Genomic DNA, 25,471 nt, shown 5'->3' with positions numbered 1-25,471 from the left:
CTTTTTTGTAAAAATGTTAAAATATTTTCACATGCAGAAAGTATTTATGGAGTCCAGAACTGTTTCAGGTGCCTTGATGAATGAACAAGATATAATAGTTCCTTGCTTCAAGAAAGATGATGTGAGATTTAAGGGTAGAAAAAAATTAAATGGATGTATTGAGGTGAATAAACGTAAATGTGTTTAGCTTGGTCTTGACTGTGTATTACCTAGAAAAAGTGGTGGGGTGGTCTCTGGAGGTCTGTTTACATCATAAACCAGGAAGCCACCTGAAGAAAAGACTCACCCTGAGAGTAAAAAGCAGTGCTAGAAACTGAACCAAGAGTAGGAGGAGAACTCTAGAAGGAATACATTCTTCCTGTGAGTGTTTCTCAGGCAAGCCCCAGTGTTACCAAACCTGGGCATGAATACTAGATGATTGTAATAAAGGGGGAAGGGGGAACCAAAAATGGTAAAAGTTTTGTCTTCTATTGGGAAAAACAGGCACAAAAGTTTAGTGGTTATTCTGTCTACTTTACCCATCTAGGTTATTTCCACTTTTCATTGTTGTTGAGCTATTTAAAAACTCTGTAAATTGTAGAAAATAGATAATAATGTAAATACTATTTGTCCATAGAAATGCAAATTAATTATTTCTGGTGGAATGCAACTGATTATTGTTGCAAATCTAGTGCATAGATTTGTTTTGCCTATATTTATAAACTTCAGCTTTTCTTATTGTTTAGGTACGTGTGGTCCTTGGAATTCTCCTTTGAGCCAGTTGTAACATCTTACTGGTTTCATCATTGATTGATGAATTAAATAACGTTTTTGACACATTTTATATCTGCATGAATATCACAATTATACCCTCTTTTAAAAACTGTTCTTTAATAGTGTATATAAAGCAGCATGAGTGACAGCATTCATAAGGATGACTGTAGGTTTCATTGTCTAATATGTGAGGATAGGGCCATGGACCTTCAATCACCTTGACAGCATCAACGGATGTGTCTGGCTTCCTACCTGTTCTCTTCCTCCTTCCCTTAACAAATATTTATTAAACCTATGTTATGAGCCAGACCTTGTGCTGCATGCCAAGGATATAAAGCAAAAGAGGCACAGTGGCTGTTCTTAGAGGGATTGTGATCTAGTAGAAAATATACCAACATGTAAAAAAATGACTCCAGAAATACACTGCAGGTTTTAGAAAAATGATTTGAACATACAGACAATGGGGGTGGTGGTAAGCAATTCTAATGGCTAAGGAGTCAGTAAAGGCTTTTGAAGAAGTCACATCTTTGGTGTTTATCAATTTATCAGTACTGTCATTTTTAACTGTAACAGCCACTAGGATAATCCACTACAGGGACTAGACAAAGAGAATAATCCCGCTAAGTAACCAAGAGAACCTCTGGGAGTCTCAGCATTACTTAAGAAGAATTGAGGCACTTAAGGTATATTCCCCTTTGATATAGTTCAAAAAATACCATTTGCTACCGCTATTTTATTCTCATTACTAAACTTGTGCTGTCTGAAAGCTACAAGTTGCCTCTAGGCCTTAGAGGGCCTATAGAAGTTAAAAGAGGACATTATACTCTTAAAGTTTCACAGTGCTTATTCACACACTAAAGTCTCTGAGACCCACTGTGTTAAATCTGTTTAATCTTTTGACATACCTTGTTCCTAAAATTATTTAGCTATAGGATACCTAAATCCCTGGGCATCTATCGACACTTCTAGGGATATAAATGTTTCATAAAATATGATTTTGGAATCCTTAGAGTAGAAGAATGTGACTGGCCTTGATATAACTGAAATATTTTTGAGGGCCTAGTAGGTTTTATTGGAAAAAGGAAAAGAGTTAAGCTATGAAGGAATAAACTATGTATTTGTCTTTGAATCCTTTACAATAACTGTATAGAAAGACATGTTTTTAATACCAAAGCATTATTTTGTGAGACTCTGGGACTTTGGGAACTAATCATGAAGTGAAAACATAAATAAGGTATATGTTTGTTCTTGAGTGAACCCCAAGGATCTCCCTGGAGTTTTAGGTCATGGGTACTCAACTGACTTCTTCCATTTTAGCTATAGAGTCTTGTCATTCCATTCAAGGCTCTAGTGGGATAATCGGTGAACAGAAGATTTGTGAGGGCAGAAATAAAGAGTCTCCCTTATGCATATGAAAAATGGGCTATTCTCCATTGGTCCTAAACTAAAGACCAGGACTCAGTTTCTTATTGTTCCTCTGCAACTGGCACCATAATCTAAGAAATTCCAGTTTGGTCTGTTCAGATGCTGTACTTAGACTGGTACAAATTAGCAGAAAATAATAGGCAAAAGCAGGTTGGTACAGGTCATTTCCTCCTCATTCAAAAAGAGAATTTTTAATCTCTCAGTTGGAAGACCATGGAGAAGCTGGCTGTTTAGTGAAGGACAAGGATGTCAGCTGGGTGACATTCTCTCTGCCCTTGGCCCTATCCTGGCTGATATTTTCCCTGTGGACCTGGAAAGACAAAGGCTGAAAGTGTGTTTGTCAAATATGCAGTTGAGCCAAAATTTCCAGTGATTACACTGAATGACAAAATTTGTCTTTAGAAAGGTCTTGGTAGTTTGGAATGGTGGGCCAACATTTCCAGGATGAGATAGCAAAAAGAAAACAAAAACACCTGAATTCAGAATAAATATTCAGGTTCATGTTTACTGCAAAGTACAGAATGAGGGTGACATGGCTCAACAATAGATTTTTAAAAGTCATAAAGATTTATTTGCTTTCAAGTACAACATGATTTAATAAGTAATGGGGTAGCTATCAAAGCTAGTGAAATCTGATCATGCATTCATATAGGTAGACAGGTCAAGACAAAGGCTGTGATACAGCAAGAATATTCTCCACTGATTAGAACGTATCTGGGATATTAAGTTCATTCCTGGGCTTCATCATTCATAAGAAATATGAAAAGTAGAGAGCATCTAAAGGTAGGTGATCAGAATTTCATAAGGTCTAGAAAACATGTTAATCAATAAACAGCTTCAGATTACATGGTACAGCATGATAGTTTTCTTCAGTGTCCGAAAGACTATTGCATGAAAAAGAAAAATCATTTCAGAGTAGTTTCAAAGAACAAAAGGAAGACCAACACATAGCTAGGAGTAGCAGAGAAGCAGATTTTGACTTGATATAAAGAATGCCTTTCTAGTAATAGTGCATCTTGTAAACCAAAACTGATACTTGTAAGTAGTGAGGTCCCATCACTGGCCATCAGTAAGTGGTGGCCAGATGGCCATGTGCCAACAACACTTAGATGGCATCTCTCTATCTAAGCACCGGCTCCCATCCCAAGCAGGTTATTGGATATTTACTGCCACATTCCTGCCTCCTCTGTAACTCCCACATGACAGCAAGAAAACAACCCTCCTGCCTGATCTGCCATTTTTCTCAGTGGAAGACTGCTTTCTCAGTCACTGGAGCTGAAACACCTGAGTCACACCAGGCTCCCTTTCCCTTTTGCCCTGTATTTAGTTGCCAGCTTCCAATGACTCTCCCTCCCTTGCATCACCCATATCCATCTTTCACTTGTACCTCCTAAAGCCACCACCTTGGTGGATAGCCCTCATCATCTTTTAAATTAAATAACTGTAACTGATCTCTGTGACTATAATCTTCAACTATGCAATCTAATTTGCACATTTCTATAAGATCACTATTGCTGAAATAATACTTTTAGCATATCATATTTTCAAAATCATTGATGGATCCTTTTTTACAGAATATACTGAGGACACATAAGGACCTCTCTATTTTCAAACCAAACATTTCTTCTCAAGTTTATTTTACACTGCTTCATTATGCAGACACCCAGTTAAGTCCAGTTCAGTCCAGAGCAGTCTACTCATCATCTCCCAGCCTTTGTGTCTTGTACCTTTTCATGGTGAGATCATTTTTCCCTGATTATGTTCCTGTCATCAGTCTTCGCCCCAGGAAAACTTCCTATCCAGCCTGTGAACTCCCCTCTGTCCTTCAAGATCACTCCAGCTTTTTCTGATCTTGAGTCCATATCATTTGCTCGCCACCCTCTTAATACTTATGACTTTTTATCTGTGCCCCTCAATTAGTATATGTATCATCCTGTTCCACCTTTTACACTGCCATCTTGTAAATTAACACATATCATTATTTAATTTTCAATGTGCCTCTCTCATCTTTTAATCTAGATTATAAACTGCTTGTGAGAAGGAACAGCGCTGCTTCCCAAAGGGGAGACGAAGGAAGTGTTAAGAATCCCAGGGGGTTTGCGCCATTATACTGAAAATGTGCTGTGCACAGGAAACCAAAAGCCCAGAGGACAAAGTCTTAAAAACTTGAACTGTTGCTTGGGGCAGAGTCAGAATGAATAGTTAGTTTCACTGGGAGAGAATGAAGGGTTTATTAGGAAAGGAGGAAAAAAACCACACAGTTTGCTGTAGAGTTTGGGGGATCTTGGGCTTAACAGTGGAAAGAGAATCTAAATGAACCAGCCCTCAAGCGATATGGTAGTTAATATTTATGAAGAATTTTCTGTATGTCAGGAACTGTTTTAATTGCATTAGAGGTGATAACCCATTTAATTTTCTCTCAATAATCCTTGAAGTAGTATTATTACACCCATAGGAGAGGAGAGTAACTTGCATACTTGTGTCTTTGTCTCTTAATCACCCACTATCCTGCTACTGTACTTGTCAGTGGTACAATTCCCCACATAGTTTCTGATCTTTCATTTAGGTTTGTATTCATAGCCATCTTCCGACATTGGTGAAGGCTTCCACCCTAGCTACATTAATATGCTTGTTTCACTAATGTAAGGGTAGGTGGTGAGCTGCACTATTATCACATCTGAATGGGGATTGGGAAGTATATGAAGTATCATTTTCTTTGTCTTGAAAAATAGCTGAACATTTTTTTTCTGTTTACTATATTCTTCATGACACGGCAGAAAATAAAGCACTTCAGACCTAGCTGTGATATGTGGGGAAAAAAAACAGTACTGCTAAATAAAAACTAAGAAAAATATTGTCTGCATGCTTAGCAAGGCATTCTTTTTATAATCCCAATAAAACTCTCTGAATTCTTCTAGCTCTTCAAGATTGAAAATCCTTCACAATCTATTTTTACTGATTTATGGGAATATGCTAAAGCTTGTTCACAGGATTGTGAGAAGAATTCCCTTTTTGGTTATATATACTATTTGGGTAGCAATTGCCCATCATCAATTTTTTCTTTCCCACACCTGTATCATAATTTTGGCAAAACTATGCAGACAATTCATTTTTTGCAAATTTAGACATAACCATAACCCACCTTAACTTTATAACTTTAATGGTTAATCACTAAGTTTTCTTTCTTAGAAATTATTTGAAAAATAATTATTTGAAAATATATATTTAATAATTATTTTCTACCGCAACTGGAATCCTCTTTTATACATCAGATCATAATATGCTACTCCCTCCTATAAAATATTTTCGTGTTTCCCTTTTGCTGAAAAAATTAAGTTGAGGATCTTTACTTTGGTGTTCAAGCCTCAGCATACTGGCTCCAATCCAAAGTTCCTCTTTCATTCCTGTGATATTCAGCCAGTCATCACACTAGAAAATTTGAAGTTTTCAGGCTGACCGATACCTTTTCTTACATCGCTCATTCTTTTTTCGTTAGTCCTACAATGCCCTTCTCTCATTGTTTTGTCCCTCTTCATTCTCCAAATTCCAAAATGTCCCTCTCCAGGAAGCTTTTCCCCTAGACAATCAGAGAAAATTCATCACCCTCTCTGCACTCCCCAGTTTGTCTACAGTTCTTATATTTCATTGACTGTAGGTGTTTTTGTTCCCAAGTCAAAGGCAAGAGTTCCCATCTCCAGCCACCTCCTCATTGCTTACTATATTTTCTATAGACAGCAAGCTCTCAAATACTGATTTTTGAGTTGCAATACTCCAAACTAGGTAGGTTATTTTGTTCTTCTTTTGAGGAGCTGGATTTTGAATAGTGTGAAAATTATACTTGTAATGATAAAGAAAAGAAGACACTGAGAAGCAGCCACTAAAACTGCCACATGGATAACAGATAGGAAAATAGGAAAGGACCTCAGTGAGGGTAAGAAACCCTGAGGCATAAAATGTGATTCATCAACATATTTTTCTGTTTGTCTGGAATCCTGAGTATGAGAAATGGTCTTATCTAGGATTAAATAAGAAAGTTATAAGTCCAAAGCTATATATGAATTCATATTGAGTCTAAATTCTTTCCCTTATACCAAAAATTACAGATTTTTAGAGGGCCCTGGTCCACATGTTTATTGTTTTTAAAGAAACCTCTGTATTGCCACTGCATGATGTCAAATATATCTGCAACATATAACATAGTGTCATGTTCAGGTCCATAGAACATGAGTTACAGGAGGATTTGAAAGGGTGGGAAAAATCAAACCAGCTCTAGCTTTTTTCCAAGTCAAAGAGTAGCTGCTATCAGGAAAAGGTCTCCTGTTTCTCTTTGAAAGAAACCTACATTTCAGGGAATCTCATGGCAGTCCTGAGTCGTCTTAAGGTATAGGGTTGGGACTCAAAGTCCAACTAGGACCCCTTCAGACTAGAGTTTCCCTACTGGCCTCTCCATTAGTTTGTACATACTGATTAGGTTGTTGGTTATCTGTCTCGTGCTGTCACCTTTTTACTTGTACTTTCAAATACTGTTGATTTGTCTGTTTTGTCAGGTAGATGGAATATCTCAAAGCCCAACATCCTCTCTATAGCAGATGACCATGATTTCTGTTACTTATGCCATATTTGACACCCTTGACTTATAATTGAAGCTACCTGTGACTGGTGTGACAAAATTGTTCCAGCCCAATTAAAGTTTTAGTATTTAAGACAATTAATATTTTCATCCTTGTATATAGGCTGAAAATTCTAAAATTATTTTTAAATAATTAGAAAAGACTCTAAATAATTGACACATGGTATTTTAACATAGAAAGAAGTAATCCCTCTGAGGCAGCATTATCCATTTTGGCCTGCTACATTTTATTTACACTTTGTATCCATTTAGTGAAAAAATATGATAGAGAAGTAAGGGCACTGCTTTGGAGATCTTTCTCAGCTCTGCCAATTACTAGCCACAGAGGGCCTTGAACTAACAACTTAAATTCCCTTACCTTCAATTTTCTCACCTATAAAATGTGAACAGGCATTCTTGACCTATTTAACACCAAAGGTGGTTTTAAGAATTAGGTGAGATGATATATATACATGAGTGACATTTGAAAAAAACCAAAAGATTGTTTAAGCCTGTATTCTACAAACTCCATAGCATTCTCCTTCTTTATTTTCTCATTTTCTCATTTCCAGCTTATTCAATTAGATTGAGACGAATTAAGCATCATCTCTTTGGCAGCCATACGGAATTAGCCTGGGTAGCATCTGCTGCTTTGGTCTGAGAACATCTCTCTCCTGAGGTCTCTGTTTGTATCATAGTGCTCCCTTTCCTGGGCTCCAGGCAAACACTGAATCTCCAGCTCTTAGTGTTAAAATACTTTAAGTAGTGCTGCTTCTCCTGAATTCGTTTGTAGTCAACATCAGAATTACTGCTTGGTAGGACAGTCAGTTGGGGCAAATCTCAGAGGCAGACAAGATAAAGGGAATCTAAGCTTTGGTAAACTGATGACAGACACTGAAAAATCAGATATCGGGTATCAAGTGAATACTTTCACAGATGGGCAGACCACAGGGTCAAGGGAGTCTCACAGCAGGCAAAGCAGCCCTAGCATGGAGGTTCCGAGAGAAAGAGTTGGTATCACAGAAGTTAGGGAATAGGGGACCTGGAGACCTGATCCCAGGCTCTATGCCTCAGGAGGACCAGATACAGACTCCAGTCCTGGAGAAACGAAACAATGACATGGACCCATTTCTTGGATTTCAGACAGCAGATAGTTAGTTTCATCCCCAAAGAACAAGGCAAGTGTCTGGTGGCTGAGACTGAATTAAAAGATTGTCACAGTTGACCTGAACAGAAATACAGGATATTTGAGCTGTCAAGATGTGGATCAAGGAATTTTCTTGGGGATCAAGATTGTCTCAGAGTCTGGGCAGAACTCAGCCTGCAGGTGGTAGTTATCTGGCCCCACCAAGAATAACTAGAGAAATGTTGGGGTGGGGCATGGGAGCCAGGTCTGTCAACACATTGGATGCTGTTCCCTGTTTCCACAGAACACATTTTCCTTCCCCTCCTAAAGTCATGCATTCACCTAATAAAATCCAGGAAGGGATAAATTCATATTCTAAAAATTTTAATTTTTTTCCCTCTCCATGGTACACTCTAGATCTCTTATTTTTATCTATATGTAGCTGTTAGTGCTCCTATAACTCCAAAAATTAGTTATTTCATTCTCAAATTTTTGAAAATACTTTTTTAAAGAACTGTTTTGTTTTCCTTTTTTTTCATGTTGTTCATCTTTTTTCCTCAAAATTATTTTGCAAAATTTCTATATTTCCAAGTTTTTGCCATATCCTTAGAAACTCCATTTCTGTAATCTCACTGCCTAAACTCACACCCAATTGCCCACGTCACAAAACTCTCACCTCACGATTTTAATTTTGCAGTTTTCAGCACTGCAGCAGCAAAACATGAGATGATCGTCTTGTGAAAGCATGCAATTGTTATTCAGATGGAACTTTTTAAATGAATACCATTGTAATGTCTTGTTTCTATCCAGTGGGACTATTCTGTGCTCTGCAAATGGCTCATGGCAGCTAACAGTTCCTTGCTGTACTGTTCACACATCCTTGATGATAGATGCTTCCTCAGTGAAAAGTAGAAACTCTGGACATAGTTTGAATTTGGAAGATAAATTTATTTTTCAAACTCTTTAATAAAACTGTCACATATAAATATAAAATATGTCTATATAGATATTAAATAATTTGTGAAAAAAACTTTTAAGTGACATCCTGAGATCTGTGCATAGTTAGGCCACATGAATTTTGGTCAACCTTTGGCTATGAAAATATTGATGCATGCAACACAATGCATTTGGGTTTTCAACAGAAAATAAAATTAAATTATTGTACTTGATAAGAGAAAGGAGAAGGTTGATATTTTAAAAAATCATTTCAACAAGCACAGAAAACATAAAAACAAATTCTGTTAACCCCAAATCCTCTTGAAGCATGTGTTTAGCTGTATTTTGGGATATATATCTTTCTTTGAAAACATGTTATGGGAGCTCATGGCACACAAGTGACAACACAGGTTTCATGCACATTTGTTAGAGAGAGACAAAGGGAGCAAGTATAAGCACAATGCACTATGGATATAATTAGGAGACTGAAAGGGCCAAATCTGGTATCCTCGAGGAATATATCTGTTTAACCATCCACCATATCCATGGATAGCACAGCTCTGCAGATATGCATCAGGACTACCTGTCTCTGGGGCTACTTGGGGGCCTCTCTGGATGCACATCCAGGGACACTATAACCTTACCTTGATGGTAGCCAGGACCACCTCCATCACAGCGCACTGTCTTGGCGTCAGACCCTTGGCATCCTCTCGAATCATGTGCTCCTGGAACATGGGTTAACAATTGCTTACAAAATAATCAGTTCATTTATTCAACAACTACTTTCAAGCAAAATCTGTATAATTCCCATATGCAAATATTTTCTATTTGAAATATCTTCTTCATATGGATGCATTTTAAATGATTATTTTGTCATATATTTAATAAATGTACCTTTGCCAAAGGAAGAAATGTTAACTGCCAACCTAAAAAGCAGTATTCGATAGGCTTTATTTTCACTTGCAAGTTAATGTTACGAAAAGAAGAAAGAAACCTGGAGGATATGTGTCAAACCTTTTTCACCTGAGTTCCTTGCTTTATGTCCGTCACACTGAGGAATGTCAATCATGGAAGGGATTTAAGGGGCAAACTTTAGCCTCTCCCAATTGTTACTTATAAGGTCTATTTTAAACCTAATACTCCCACTTTATTCTCTCTCTTGGGTCCCCTTTTTGCTTACTCATTACTGCAAAAAGCTCCAAAGAATTAACTGAATTTGGCTCTGGAGACATTCAATATTTCATAATCATTTAAAATATTTTAGAACTGATTTTAAAACTGACTTCATTATTTGACAATGGGTTTCCTTCATTATTCACTGTGGTCCATCTCAACCCATCATTCAAAGCTTATTTAGAGAAATGATGGTAGAAACTTAGAGAAAATAAAGAAAATAGAAATTTGTCTAAGAGAAAAAAAAATGTAAACATTTCTGATCCTCCCCCCACCACAAATTGATATGATCTTCCCAGGGCTGCCACGAATCTATTCAACAACATTCAACAACTATTTATTGACTGCTTATTATGTGCCAGTACTGCTCTAGGTGAGTGAGATTTTTTTCCTTCTGGAGCTTGAATTCTAACTTATGTAATTGTGAATTAGAGGAAAAGTCCCATGTGGGTGGTCACAGCTCTGAGAATGCATGGGCTGACTAAGGGAGCAGTACCTTTGGTCAGTAATAAAAGGTGTCTTTTCTGTGAGGGCACAGCTTCCAGTCAGCACACATGCATTGGCAAGTGGAGCATGGACTCGAGTTCAGCTGCCACTTGCTCCCTTAGCCAGGCACTTTTGTGCAATGCACAAATTGTGCAGTCACACCCAGTGGCTTGTCCTTCCATTCTGGCCCTTTTCTTATTCTTTTATTTAGTACTTGCCATGAGTTCCTAAACATAATCTCTATGTTTTACCCACCTCTTCAGCTTTTCAATGTCTACCTTGGCAATTGTCACCTGGTAGGCACTTAATATATTTTTGGTGATTGAATTGTACTTCCTTCAGCATATCTCATAGGGTTCAATATACTTGCATGGAATCATTGTCTTTGAATACTGTTCAAAACATGGTGTAATGCTTCATGGATCCATGATATACATTTATGCATCTTACTGCATTTTTCTCTAATATAGGGATTTCAACTGAAACATAGGAGTTCATTTAATATTTTTTAAATAGTAATGTTAAACACCTGCTGAAACCCAAAGAGGAATAGAAAATGTTGGCTGAATTATAAGGGGAAATGCTTTTGACAAGTAATTACAAGTATTTTATATTAAATAAATTTCTCTGGCTTTATCAATCATCACTGGTTTTACAACGTGGCCACAATATTTTTTAAAAGATATTAATAATATTTGTTAGTGCTATGGAAAAATATAATTCTTGATAGGAACATTTTTTTAGGATTTAACAACAGCTCATTCAGTGGGGTGGGGTCTCTGAAAGAGGTCAGCATTCAAGGGGGTCTTTAAAGGAAGCTGGCAATGAGTTACTATCCAAGTAAAAAGCTTGAAGTAAACTCAACAGTCTCAGGTGTATTTCATTAATTGGTTTTGATATTGTATCACTAGCCCATGAAGATTTATGCATATTTTCTTTCACTGTATGTCAATTAAATCCGACCACATCAAATAGTAATATCAGACATAAGTAATATGCATACATTATGAAGTTCCAGAGTATGAAGTAATGTAAAATATGTCAGTCTGTTGAGTAAATATGTGTTTAATGAATGAATCCTAAATCTTAGGCAAATGCAGGAAATCAATTAGTTCCCTACATTGTTTTATTCTTCTTCATCTTGTATTTATTTAAATAGCTATCTATTAGTGTTTCTAAATAGAAGCTCTGAAATTATTCATCTATAAGTACAATTTTTTCAAATAGCACCTTTCCAGTAAATCAAATCTGCTTTCAAGCTAACATAGTAAAAATTTAAAGACCTATGGTTTAAATTTTTTTTTAAAAAAATAGAAGTGACATTCTAGTAAAATAAGAGTAATAGCATCATAAAATTTGAACGTCTTCATCCAGATGGAGTTTCAATTTTTTTATATAAGACTGTAGAGAATTTACTGCTCTATAATTTAGTTAATAACTAAATAGACTAATAATTTAAAAATAAAAAAATCAACATCTTTTAGGCGCTCTCCCAAATGACTCTTACAGTCATAATAGGTGAGAAGTGTGCATGACAAACATATGTAAGATGTTGTTTATTTTTTAAAATTTCTGAATTGTATTTAATTTCCCTTTTTTTCACATAACTTCACGCAATGCCTCACTGTCATCTTTTCTTAAAAGTTGTCCAAGACTGCTCTACCATTGCACTTGTTTATTTGGCTATATACAGAAGAAGGTATGTTTTTACTAGAAAAAGAAATACTGACTTAAATTGTGACATGACTTATTACAGAGCTGATAAGTTGTATATTATTAAGAAATAAACCTGTTGTAAAAACAGAATGGCTAACTGTTGAAAAAAATAAAAAATCAAGGGCTAATAATAACATAACATGATCTAGAAAGGACTTATTTGTCTCATTACCAATGGATGATGAGATTCTGTTTTTAATCCTTCAGATTATTTCAATGTTGATGAAATAATATTAGGCCATTTTATTCATAGTTTGCTTTTAGGTTATTAGAATACAAATATTCACCAAACTGAAAAAAATTGGGGGCCACAAAAGGTGCCAATGAATTATGTTTTCTGTGTACTTGGATTTTTCCCATCAGCATGCACATACCACCTGGGGAGCCAGTCTCTAGCCCACTCCGAGTTTATAGGATCTGGACAGGGCTGACTGCAGCCTCAGTTCGGGGTAGGTATGCAAGTTAAGCCGATAGGCACAGGACACAGTGATTAGCTTAGGAATGGTGCTAACACTCCCTCAGAGTCAATGGTGTGCCAGTAGACTTTATTGGCGTTCCCTGCAGTGAGATGGGTGTTCTTTTCTACAAGATTTGAAGTTGAAAGGATGTGACATCAAAAGATGTAAGAGCAGAGACAACCATTTTACCAACAGGAAGGAAGGTCTGTTATGGTGATACATTAATCAAACAGAAGGGCAGAGTTAAAAGATAGTGAGTGAGCAGGTGCTATAACATTGTTTGAATCCCTAATCAAGCAGTAGTAGCAACCAGAGTTGCCTGGACTATAAAACTTCACATAGCAATAAATTCCCTCTTTGATTGTGTTAGTTTGTCTTTCCATCCCTTGAACTGAAACAATTCTAGCTAACAGAACATTCAGCTCAGGAAACTGAAGCCCAGGGACATGGAGTATGTTTACTAATATCACACAGATGCTAGATGCATGGCCAGGGCCATTTCTTTTGTAATGATTCCTGTGCTATTTCACCTTCATGGTTTTATGTGAGAAACTTCAGCACTATATAAATCCACTCTTCAAAGTTGGCTCCAGAAGTCCCATGGAGGTAATAGAAGGGATAAAGAAAGGGATAGGGATCCAAGATCCAAAACAGTAGTTTGGCAGTGACATCTACCTTCCGTCTTTCCTCTTAACCATCAAAAGCATTGAACACCTCTGAGAAACAATTTTAGGTGATGCTTATGTCTTCTAGATGGATTATTGGTTTAAAATTTTTTTTTCTCAAGAAGGGGGTGATGCAGATGATAAAATAAGATACTGAAATTATAAGGCATGTATTTTACCTCAGTAAATAACTATGCACATTGGTATGCTCCCCCTGTATTGTACACACAAAACAATACAATACCCAGTGATACCTAACTTTGAACTACCAGCTGCGGGAGAAATGAAGACAGCTTCCTCTGTAAGTGGAAGGTAGCATACTCTTTGCAGTTACCAAGCAAAGGTGATGTATGCATACCTCATTTATACTCACAACAATCCTAATAACAAAGTGTTAAATTTTTTTGCATTTTACAAATGCCAAATCTGAAGATTAGAAAGGTTAAATACTTTGGCCCATGTCACATAGCTAGAAGCAGCTGAGGAAGAATTTGAACCAAGATCATCTTTGTCTAAAACCTATCCCTTACTATATGTTAGTAGGAAGAATGAAATAAAAACACATAGTTTAACAAATCAAGTTCCTATCCTAGAAGGATAGGTTCTGAGGTTCCCTCCATAGCTCCAAAGTTTTGGGAATCTCAAGTGATAATCAAGGGTAGCGTTATTTAGTCAGAACATCTCCACTTATAGTGGGATTAAACATATTGACAAGTTCAATGTCTGTTTTGATGAGTTTCATTTCTCCATATTGTGTTTCTTGGCTTTAAGAATGGATTTCTATGCAGGGTTCCATTTTTCAAGAAAATATGTTCTGTATTTACTCCAAAAGAAACAACACTGAATGCTACAATACAAAGTTAAAAATTCATAAAGCAGATTGTGAGATCACAGACATGCATCTCATTAATCCCACCATGCTAGATAAGATCACTAGTAGGAGGGTGGTTTCTGGTAGAACTGTAGTTAGCTCATCACTTTTCACGGACAACCAGTAATTTCCCTATTCTTATTACCTTCAGTTTGGATAACTGTCCAATATCTTTAGCTGCAATGAAAATCATCTGGGGTCCCTAGAAACATACAAAGAAAAAGAGAGAGAAGACTCAGTCTTAAGATCTGCAGTATTAGTCGCAAAAGAAATGTAATCAAGAGACAGTAGCTAGTTTTGCTCATATTTTGTTTCCAGAAGCCAGTACAGTGGGTAGTACATAGAAGCTCAAAGAATATTTATTTTATGAACTAATGAATGAATGATAAAGGCTCACACTTTGAGATCCCAGTGTGAGAGAAATTTCAAGTGATGGTAAGCTTTACTATGGAAAACTTTATACAGAAAGTGCAATGTCATATATAGCATTTCTACTGTAACATGATATATACAGTTTTTTTTAAAAAAACCCTCATATTCTGCAAGATTGTCCATTAAAAATAATAGAGCTTATGGGAGAAACTAGCAGTGGGCAGTGTAGTCAAAGCCCATGCAACTTTGTTACTAAAGAACTATTAAAACTAATAATTGCTACTTTAGGACATGGCTTGGACAGCTGGAGGGGAACTCAGTGAGGCTGGTGGCTGCCTCAAGGGATATTAAAAATGCAAAAAAAAAAAAAAAACCCAAACAAACACAAAACAATAATATAGTTCAATCGTGGACTGAGACAGTGCCCATGCAAATGGAGCTCCCAACACAGGTGGAGGGTAGCCTGTCATATGTGAGAGCCCGCAAGGTGCAACTTTCTGGAGAGGAAGTCTATGAGCAGGTACTCCCCTTTTTTTTAAAAAAAAAAAAAAAAAAAAATAGGCTTGTGCAGTAGCCAAGGTGAGAGCTCTTTCCTTTTCTGCTGAAGTTACAGTTCTTCTATTATATTCCAGAGTCTCCGATGCAGGGAAATTTACATATAAACCAACCCAACTTCCAGATTATACTGACATCATCCCCCTATTGAACAATTACATGAGAACTGACGTGTTACAGAAATGTATTATGTACTTTATCAGAATAAGGTGTGTGTGTGTGTGTGTGTGTGTGTGTATTTATATATGTGATTAGGCTACCTGTTTATGTAGACTATAAATGATTAAACCACGTATTCATGGCATTAAGCAAAACAAAGTAATTTGTATTTTATTACTCACTGTCTGGCAGTAAATCAACAAAAACATACACATCTTCGCATCCTGGAACACTTTATAAGAAAATATTTCCTGTACATATAATTTTACTGGATAAACATGAACTGAGTATGCATAATTATGGAGTTAATAGGTATTTTCATTTAGTTTATAATTACTCATTATTTGTATCAATTTCCTCAATCACAGAAAAAAATATCAATTACTCCTTAACAGGTGCTTGTTAGGGTTATTTTTTTCTTGCTTGGCTCAAGGCATGTGAACTGAGATATCCAGCACTGTGTAGCCACTTGACCCTTGTCTAATTTTGCTGCCAATTGATCTTTCTGGTTTTTTATATTTCACTATGTGTGATACAATCACATTCTTCAAATCCACTAAAAGGTGCCTTCTCTATTAACCTCCAAGTGGGAAGGTAACAGAGGAAAGCAGAATGGAAAGGTGAAAGAAATTCTATGTAGCAGTGTTTGAACTATCTATTCAAACTATAAAATTTAAGAAAGAAACACAATAGATATATTGTATCTTAAATCTATTTTCCTGTGGTCTCAGTAAAATTAAATAAAAAAATATATGTGTAGGCTAGGTACCATTATGAATTGAACTTCGATGCATTTTTTAAGAGATAAAGTTTTGAATGTCAGTAAGTATGAAGTCTGTCTCCTATTGCCACAATTTAAAATGGACTTGAATAGGAAAATGTAATTTAAATCTTCATTGTTGAAAAGCTGTATACCACATTTTTTTCCCAAAATGGATTTAATTAGTATTTCATCTGGATCAAAACTATTCATTTAGACAAAAAAACAGATGGTTATTGAAAGTATAACAACTAAGGTTTAAATACTTACTGTTTGATCTGTCAGAGGAGGAAGAACAATTTGTTTTTCTATTTTGTTAAGGACTAGCTTCCATAGTTCTTTCAAAACTCGCTTCAGGACTGTTTTCTCACAGATTTTTGCTGAGAGACTTAATCTGAAATAAAATAAAATGTATACTCACTTTTAAATTGGATATCAAGGTATCAAGCAGTAGGCCTTTACAATTTTCAAATGCTAAATTCCATTTACCGAATTATTATGTAAAAATTCATACTATCAAAAATCTATTTCATCATGGCATACATTAAATACTTATTTGTTAGAAAGTGAAATCAGAGTATTTCTTTCCTTAAGTTGTTTCCTAAATTGACAGGCTTCAAAATGAAAAGTAACTTTCAAACACACAAAGTAAAATATATTTAAAGGCAAAGGATTCCTCTTTATTCATATTTAATACTTATTAAATCATGAGTTATTTCTGAGATCAGTCACCAGGGTTTGGCATGGGGCTGAGGAAAAGAAGGCAGAACAACTATTTTTCACCCACCCGATGGGAGAAGAGGGCAGACCATTCGCCATAATGGAGTCAGGGCTCCCAAAGGGCACAATTTTAACCCTCACCCCTGATGTGTGTTTAGTATATGCCCATGTTCATGGTCTAGGCCAGACACGAAGGAGATACATTTTCAGCACTATTGGGCACTGAATCAACATAATAACATGGCAAAGATGCAAAGAATTTCAGTCAAGAACCAAAATTTACCAAATTTAATAGGTGTAAGTTATTCCTTACAAATTCTTCTCATGGTAAGGCAACGGTGCAACATTATCTAGCCTTTGTGTAACACTTTATACAACCTCTTCTTTAGGCACCTCTTCTGCATCTATTTCTCATTTATTATTTTACCCATTTTAGAAATCAAAAACAGGCTCAGAGAGGTTATGGTACTTGTCCAAGAAAGTGAAGCTAGTGAATGAGATTCACAGTTAGGTTCTCTTTTAAATTCAGCATGTCTTTCAATCTCCCATACTGCCTATGATGAATGTTCCAGCCTATGCATGAAGTTCCAGCATATAAGAAGGCACAGTCCTGCATAAATACCTGTTAAATATACTATAACATTGGACTCTTTGACACTCCTTTAATTAGAGTGAATTAAACCTGTTTCACAGAGGGCCAAAAGCAGGTCATGTATTTCAGAACAGCCTCATCAAATCCCTGTAGCACTACTAGGTACTCTGTATGCTTTCTGGATTCAGAAATTGTAACCTTGGCTTTGGTCCTGATAGACAGAATTGACTGTTTTTAATATTTAAAGACATACATAATTGACATTTATTTATTTATTTTATTGAGACGGAATCTCACTCTGTCACCTGGGCTAGAGTGCCGTGGCATCAGCCTAGCTCACAGCAACCTCACACTCCTGGGCTCAAGCGATCCTCCTGCCTCAGCCTCCTGAGTAGCTGGGACTACAGGCCTATGCCACTGTACTCAGCTAATTTTTCCATTTTTAGTAGAGACAGGGTCTCACTCTTGCTCAGGCTGGTCTTGAACTCCTGACCTCAAGATCTTTCCATCTCAGCCTACCAGAGTGCTAGGATTACAGGCATGAGCCACTATGCCTGGCCCATAATTAACATTTACATAATTAAAATTAATTAATATTTAAAAACATGTGAGAGGCAAATAGACATTTCCAAAATACATTTTTCATGTAACATTATTTCTCCTAATACTGTTGTATGTAGAAACCCAATATATAAACACATATGAAAGCAACCTTCTCTGGATGAAAAGGAGGTTTGGAGATTCCTGAGGCATATCTGTCCACAAATTTGGAAATTGTTCAAGGGTTGCATTTCTATCTTGCTGGTGAATACTGGTGGCAGATAGGGTAGAAACCAGCAGATATGTCATGGCAGAACAACGAAGGCTATCCTCAGAGAAATTCCCAGGATGATTTGAGACATACCAAATCTGTCAGTTTTGCTGCAGATGTGTAATTTCCACTTTCAAAAGATCTGAGTCTAAGAACTGATCTTGTTTTTATGGTCAGCTCACACACTTGGCATGCTGACTAACCCTGCGTAGACGGGAACTGAAAGAACAGCAATAAAATCATTGACATGTTTGCAGCTCTTCGTGGAGTTTCTGATGGTTGGAAATGGAGTTTACAGCTCATTTTATGAGTGGAGAAAGTGAAACATAAAGAAATAAGATGTTTTATTTAGAACAGCTGCACAAAGACAGAGCGCCTATACAACATGATTTCTAAGGGAATTTTCTCAAAACCCTCCTTAAGACTTTCAGCCTTCTCCTGTTTGTTTTCAATAATGAAAAATAAAGGGGACATCTAGCGACCGTCTTTTTAATTTAGTCAGAGTTAATTAACTGGATAATGCAAGGTGAAAAGCATATATTTTGGAACCTGAGCTATCTAGATTGGCTGAACACAGAACCAATTAACCAGACAATTGTCAACTGCCATGTGGACTGGCTGGCAATGGAGATTTCCTGTTACACAGTTGATTATATTTTCATGAAAACTTACCCAGCTGTTTTCCCTCCGCCTGGAAGCCCATCCCTCATTTCCATACATTCAAACTCTATCCACCTTTACATACCCAACTCAAATGAAATTTCCACTTATTCTTCCAAGTCAATATAAAATTTCTACTCATTATCCCTTTACACCTTATTATGTTTATCTGTGTACCTTTCTTATTTCTTCTCCTAAACTATTAGCTGTTTGAAAACAAAATCAATATCTGACTTTTAAATATCTCCCCTAACTAGTAGCTTTAAAGACATGCATTCTGAATTAGCCCTGAGAATTTCTGCAACTGTCTGTCTCTTACAATATCTATTTCAAAATATTTTCAATGTCTTTCACAAATTTTTAAAGCTCAGAGATTCTTTTCGGTCTTTATATATTATCTCTTTCTACTAAGAATTATAAGACATCACATATATGATGACATAATAATCAGAAGTAGAAAATTAAGACTGAGTAAAAGCCTCTAAATGTACTGAAAATAAGGGTCTACACACTTTCCCTATTAGTCCCATTTTACAGATGGTGAAATAGATTCAAAGTCACTCAGCTAGTAATTGGCAATATCAAGGTTATTTAAAACTTTATGTTGTAAAACTTTGATCATAGAATATACAAAATGGTTTTGCAAATGATAAATGCGTCTCTAAACTACTGGTTGGAGTTCTAACACACAGAAGGCATTCCGGTGAGAGTTTTAACAGCTTAGTCCTGCTGTTTATCACCAACACAACCCTGGTCTATAGTGATTTGATTTTCTATTGTCCACTGAAAAAAGTCCTATAATAAGGTAAAAATTTCAAAGGAATGCATAGGAAATGACGTGGTAAAAGTCCACATTAAGAAACTAAAGAAATGAAGAAAAGTCTGTCTGTTTCTCCCTTTCTTCCTTTTCTTCCTCTTTCTTTCTTTTCTTACTCCCTTTCCTCTCTCTCTTCTTTCTTCTCTTTTTCTTATATACCCACTTGCCTACCTACCTTCTTGTTATCGAGTTACCTGTTCACCTATCTTCTGGATATGTCCCTACAGAGAAAAGAATATAAGACTTCATTTTTCTACCAAATAGTGAGATTAAATTGATAAGAATATCAGTCTTATTTATGCAGTAAGATTATAGTCACAGGGAAGCAGAATTAAAATAAAACATGAATACACAGAAGAGGTGCCCCCTACTAATTCTTTCTTTGTTATCTTTATCTTTATATTAAATAGAAGGGAACTGTATATCTCTTTTATATCTTGCCCTCTTTGGTATTAATTTGCCACAAAAATAATAAATGAGATAACATGTGTAAACTACCACATATAACACGGGTCCCTTGGTAGGCATTCAAAATTATCATTTACTCTTCTCTTTTACCTTCAGTTCTGGTTTTTAGTATCACTGTTTATGAAATTATGTCTCTGGTTTCTTTAGATCAATGGTCCCCCCCCCCCCCACCTTGTGGATACATTTTAAAATACAGGCACCTGACGCTAGCCTAAACTTACTAAATTAGAACTTCTAAGACTAGGGACTGAGCAGAAACATTAACACACTGACTGCCATGTGAGTTGTATTTAATTCAGGCTAGCTTTGAGCCCAGGGCCGCGTGAAGCAAAACCCTGCAGTTGGTTCATGAAAATCTTACATGTTGATATTGTTACAATTAATATGCCCAAATTCTAAAAACGTGGATTGTGTTGCATATGACTCTTGCACAGAAAACAATAAAAAATAACAAATTAGAAAGGATCATTTTGTTTTAATAAAACACTGTGTCCCCAGGGAAAATTTTTTTCCTTCTAGTGTGGCAGTCAATGTGTTAAAAAACAGACCAACAGACCAACCAACTAACCTTCCTGATTTGGAACACTGTGTTAGTCCATCACAGAGGCCTCCGTTCCTACCCACTCCCACCACTACTAGACTGTAATCTCCATGACATCAGGCACTTGGCCTTCCTTTTCCATTACTGTCCAGTGCCTAGAATAGGTTTGGTATAGACAGGCACTCAAATGATCGTTGTCGAAGGTTGACTCAGGCAGCTATCTGCTTGCCTCTGAGCTGAATTAATTCTAGTCACATTTATGCTATTCTCTTCTTCAGTGGGTTTCTGACATGAAATCAGATATTATGGACTCAGCTCAGTCTTTTTCTATATCCAGGAGGATGCAAAACAATATGTTATCTCAGGAGCATGAAATCTTAAATCTCTCTCTGCCTCCTAACAGCAATCTCCTTCGTTACCCGTATTTATTTCCTCTCATTTTTTCCCTTTCCTGTATAAAGTCATTCCTGATTTTTTTACCATCTACTAATGAATTGAAAGTGTGTTGTTTTTTAATGAATTCATTTATTCCTATAGCAATCTTTTGAAAACTATCTTACATAGAGAAAGATAATTTTTTTTTCCATAAAGCCTTATCAGTCAAATTTAGAGCAATGAGTAAAGAGAAAACTTGGTAGAAAACTTACGTCTTGTCCAAAAAATCCATAAGAGGTCTTAATACAATTTCTGCATCCATTGCTGAACTGTTCTTATTAGATGTGGTATTTCCATTTGCTCTCATTTGATTCAGTTCAAAACTCATTTGTTTTATACACTCTTCAATTATAAGCTGGAAACTAAGAAGAAAGAATATAAATTCTAGCATAAAAGTAAACATTTTGCCTGAGTCGCTTTTAATTCCACCTTGAGGCATTTGATCTGTTTTAAACGGTATGAATTTCCTCGCTCATTAGTTTTCAAACTCATTGTTCCACTGCAAAAATGTTTACCACAATGAAAGCTTACTTGGAGCCCTTACAGGTAAAGCAGATAAAGGTGCTGTTTTTCAAGTTGAACTAATTTTAGTGGGGCTTCATTCAGCCCCCATCTCTGACAGTAACAGCCAAGATGCTCCTCTGAGCATCTGTCTGGGAAAATGGCTGCTCTAGAAAGGCTCTTGACATCTGGATACACTTTCTTCATTTGGTTTCTGTGACTCTACACTCTCTTGGCTTTTCTCCATTACTGGCTGCTCCTTCTCAATTACTGGACCTCTTAACCATTGGGGTAGAGTTTCCAGATTTATCAAATAAAAAAACAGGATGCTTAGTTAAATTGGAACTTCACATATGGAATATTTTAAAATATACATATGTCCATGTAATATTTGGGACAAAACTACACTACAAATTATTCATTGTTTACATTAAACTTTAACTGGGCATTCTGTATTTTATCTGGCAACCCCACAATGCAATCTTCTGGGCTCGACCCTTGGACCACTTCACTTCTCTGCCAACAATCATTTCCTTGGCAATCACATCTAGTCCCATGGCTTCCATAGTCTCTGCATACTACCGGTGGTTCTCAAATTTACATCTCCAGACCTGATTTCTACCCTAAACTCCAGACCATTTTATTCAACTGCCTCTCTAGCCTTTCCTCTTGGAAGTCTAATGTGTTTCTGATACCCGACATCCATGTCGTTTCCAACAACAGGAGTGATTATAACACATGTGCAGGCAGGCAAGAAAAAAAAAAAAAACACTTAGGTGAATCAAGATAAATGAAAGCTTGGAAAATGCTCAAATCACTGGAATGGTTATGACGGACAGAGGAAATTCATCTTAGTACTGTAATCAAGTCAGTTTCATTCCTCTTCTTCCTCCACATACCATGATTACACAATTACTATTATTTGGGAAGTATCCAAATGCATAAATTCCTCAAATTTTATATAGAAGTTTAGGAATTATCACTATCTAATGCTTTCATTATGAATTAAATAGAACACACATATTTGTTTATTCATTCATGCATGCCCACATTCTACAAATATTTAATAAATAACTACTATGTGCCAATTGCCATTGTGGTTGCTGAGGATACATCAATGAAAAAATCAGGCACAACTTCTGGTTCTTGCAGCACATATGAGACCTTTTATTCTAGCATTTACATTATGGACTATTTTAGTTAGCCTGTTAAGTATTTCATTCTTCTAGTTTTTTGTTTTACTATCTAATATGGAAAATCTTCAATAGATTTTAAATTATCACAACTTGGGCATTTTTCTTGCTCCTGGGCCTCTACTAGCAGATTTAGCAATACCTTGGTCAATCATTTTGAGCACTTATTCAAGGCCTGATTCTATTTCTACCATCATGTTTGACCTGTCTCTATCTTTGGCTCCTGACTTCACCTTGGCTTTCTTTACTGTTGACAATACCATTTTTGCCCCTCTGGACTTGGGATTTGTATTTGATTCTCTCATCTTTGTATCTCCACTGGCACCTGTGGATGTGGCTCATTTCTTGGCTCTCTCTGCTTCAATGGAACATTCCCTTCCAAGCTCTCATCCAGGAGAAACTAAATCTCCACTATGTGGCTTTTAACTGGCTGGAGCTGCCTTGGGACTTCTCTGTCAGGTAATAGTTGCAAGGGAGGGTGGCAACAGGGATGGTGGGCAAAGTGGGGAAGGGGATGGTGTTCGTGGTGGAGTGTGTATTTAATGGGGACATAGGTAGTAGATACTTGGGGCAATAGACAAGGAAGGCAAATAACAGTGGAAAATTTGAACCAGTTGATTTACCACTGGGTCATCAGTGAGCCTGCTGGTTGTAGTAATAATCATCTTTGAAATGCTACTTACTTTTGCACTGATTTTCAAATCAATGCATTGGGGTGGGGGCATAGATTGAACAGAAGGTATGACATTTATGTCTCAATTATGTGGAAAGCAGTTTCCTAAACAGACCCATGTTGTTTGGCTCATCCCTGACTTATTGCAAAGCTGTCCTAACAGCTGCATGTAGTAGAATTATTTAATTGTGGGTTTTAATAACGTAAGATGAAGTAGATTCAGGCAGTTAATTATGCACTTAATTTTAAGGCCCTAGATTGCTAATTTAGACCCTAGGAAGGGTGGGCTCAGACTAAAATTATGCAGTTTGACTTCACAGCATGATCACGTTGCTCACTGTGGACTTTTCACCCACTCTAAGAGTGTGATGCAGGCCTGATGGACAGTGTGAAAAATAAAGCCATAGCAACACAGACATAATAGTTATTTCTTTTATAAGGAAAGCATGAGATGTGGCCTCTTTATCCTGATAACCCTAATAACCCTAATTGAACAAAGTACTATATTCTTTCCTATTTAAAAACTAGGGCCGGGCGCAGTGGCTCACGCCTGTAATCCTAGCTCTGGGAGGCCGAGGCGGGTGGATCGCTCGAGGTCAGGAGTTCGAGACCAGCCTGAGCAAGAGTGAGACCCCGTCTCTACCAAAAATAGAAAGAAATTATCTGGCCAACTAAAAATATATATACAAAAAAATTAGCCGGGCATGGTGGCTCATGCCTGTAGTCCCAGCTACTCGGGAGGCTGAGGCAGTAGGATCGCTTAAGCCCAGGAGTCTGAGGTTGCTGTGAGCTAGGCTGATGCCACGGCACTCACTCTAGCCCGGGCAACAAAGTGAGACTCTGTCTCAAAAAAAAAAAAAAAAAAAACTAATGATGGAATGGATGCTGGGTAGCCACGGGTTTCAATATCTAGGCTAAAATAGCGACTTCATACTAATAAAGCACTTCAAGGGCCCTCGTAAAGGCATCGCTCCTTCTCCCATAATGGAAGTTTGTCCAGAATTCATATTTTACCTTTTGCAACCTAAATACTACCCCCGTCTCAAACAAAATAAAAAGCACTTGTTCATCAAGATGATTTGGATATTTTACAGAAAGTAATTTAAATATGCTTCTCTATTTATATTCTGGTTTCTATTCTGTTTAGTCATCTTATTTCTCATGAAGTTCTAAACACCTCTAGCTATTCCTGGCCCACTTTTGCTCCCCCTCACTTTGCTAAATAATCTCTTATGTTGCCTTCTGAGTTGAAGGCAATAGCCTTTCTGCTACCCACAGTTAATTCTCAACTAGAGTACGAACAGGCAAGGCTGAAATGGCTGAGCAAAGGCCCCATCACTAAGTGTCACCCCAAGTCAGAGCCAGTGAGCCCCACATCTCTGGAACAATCTCTGCCTATCCAACTCCAGGTAAACAGAAACTTCACATTTCTGATTACCATCCAAAGTAGGCAGAAGTCAGCTAACAACACAGAGCAGTGCAGCGACTACCCTCAGCTCAGCATAGCAGGGCTTCTCCGGCTCAGCACCTGTGCCGTGGAGGAAGGCTCCGTACAGACAATGCCACTTGGCACAAGGGGGTTATGGACACACCTCTGGTAATGGAGAGAGAGCTTCATTCCTGTATCTGAGAAAACAATATGATACTTCCAGAGTCTTTTTCTTTTTAGTCTTTCTGATTTAAAAATGATACCATACCATTACTAATCAATAAATCTTTAGTAATTGTGTGCCTTTCTAAAATACAATAGGTGATACGTAGTGTTCAAAGAGATGACCTATCTCTTTATAACAGCAATCTTTATAGTCTTGTTTGAGACCTGAAGATATAGTTTAAAATAATACACCAACATTTATTGAACATATATTTAAAGTAAATTCTATATTAAACTAATGACCTTCTTCAGAGATGCCTTGCTTTCCTATCTATTTTAACATCTGATGATGAGATGATGGCTTTTTCCTAAAGGACCAAAATAAAGTTTATTTTTAAAGAA

General features: G+C 36.7%; 1 protein-coding gene across 2 annotated transcripts in view; it reads right to left on the bottom strand.

Moving 5' to 3' along the window:
• The window catches only part of UNC13C (unc-13 homolog C), a 533,240-nt gene that overhangs the window by 59,330 nt on the left and 448,439 nt on the right, over positions 1 to 25,471 (bottom strand). For both annotated transcript variants that reach the window (XM_045555386.1, XM_045555388.1), the window contains 4 exons: positions 21,321 to 21,470; positions 16,335 to 16,458; positions 14,364 to 14,420; positions 9,494 to 9,574 (listed from right to left, as the gene is read on the bottom strand). In XM_045555386.1, the coding sequence (XP_045411342.1) occupies positions 9,494 to 9,574; positions 14,364 to 14,420; positions 16,335 to 16,458; positions 21,321 to 21,470 (412 nt within the window). The remainder of the gene's footprint in view (positions 1 to 9,493; positions 9,575 to 14,363; positions 14,421 to 16,334; positions 16,459 to 21,320; positions 21,471 to 25,471) is intronic.

The sequence above is a fragment of the Lemur catta genome, chromosome 1, assembly GCF_020740605.2.
Source record: "Lemur catta isolate mLemCat1 chromosome 1, mLemCat1.pri, whole genome shotgun sequence".
In the NCBI taxonomy this organism is placed as follows: Eukaryota; Metazoa; Chordata; class Mammalia; order Primates; family Lemuridae; genus Lemur; species Lemur catta.
The sequence above is the reverse complement of the archived record's forward strand: the minus strand, read 5'-3'. Positions and strand labels throughout refer to the sequence as shown.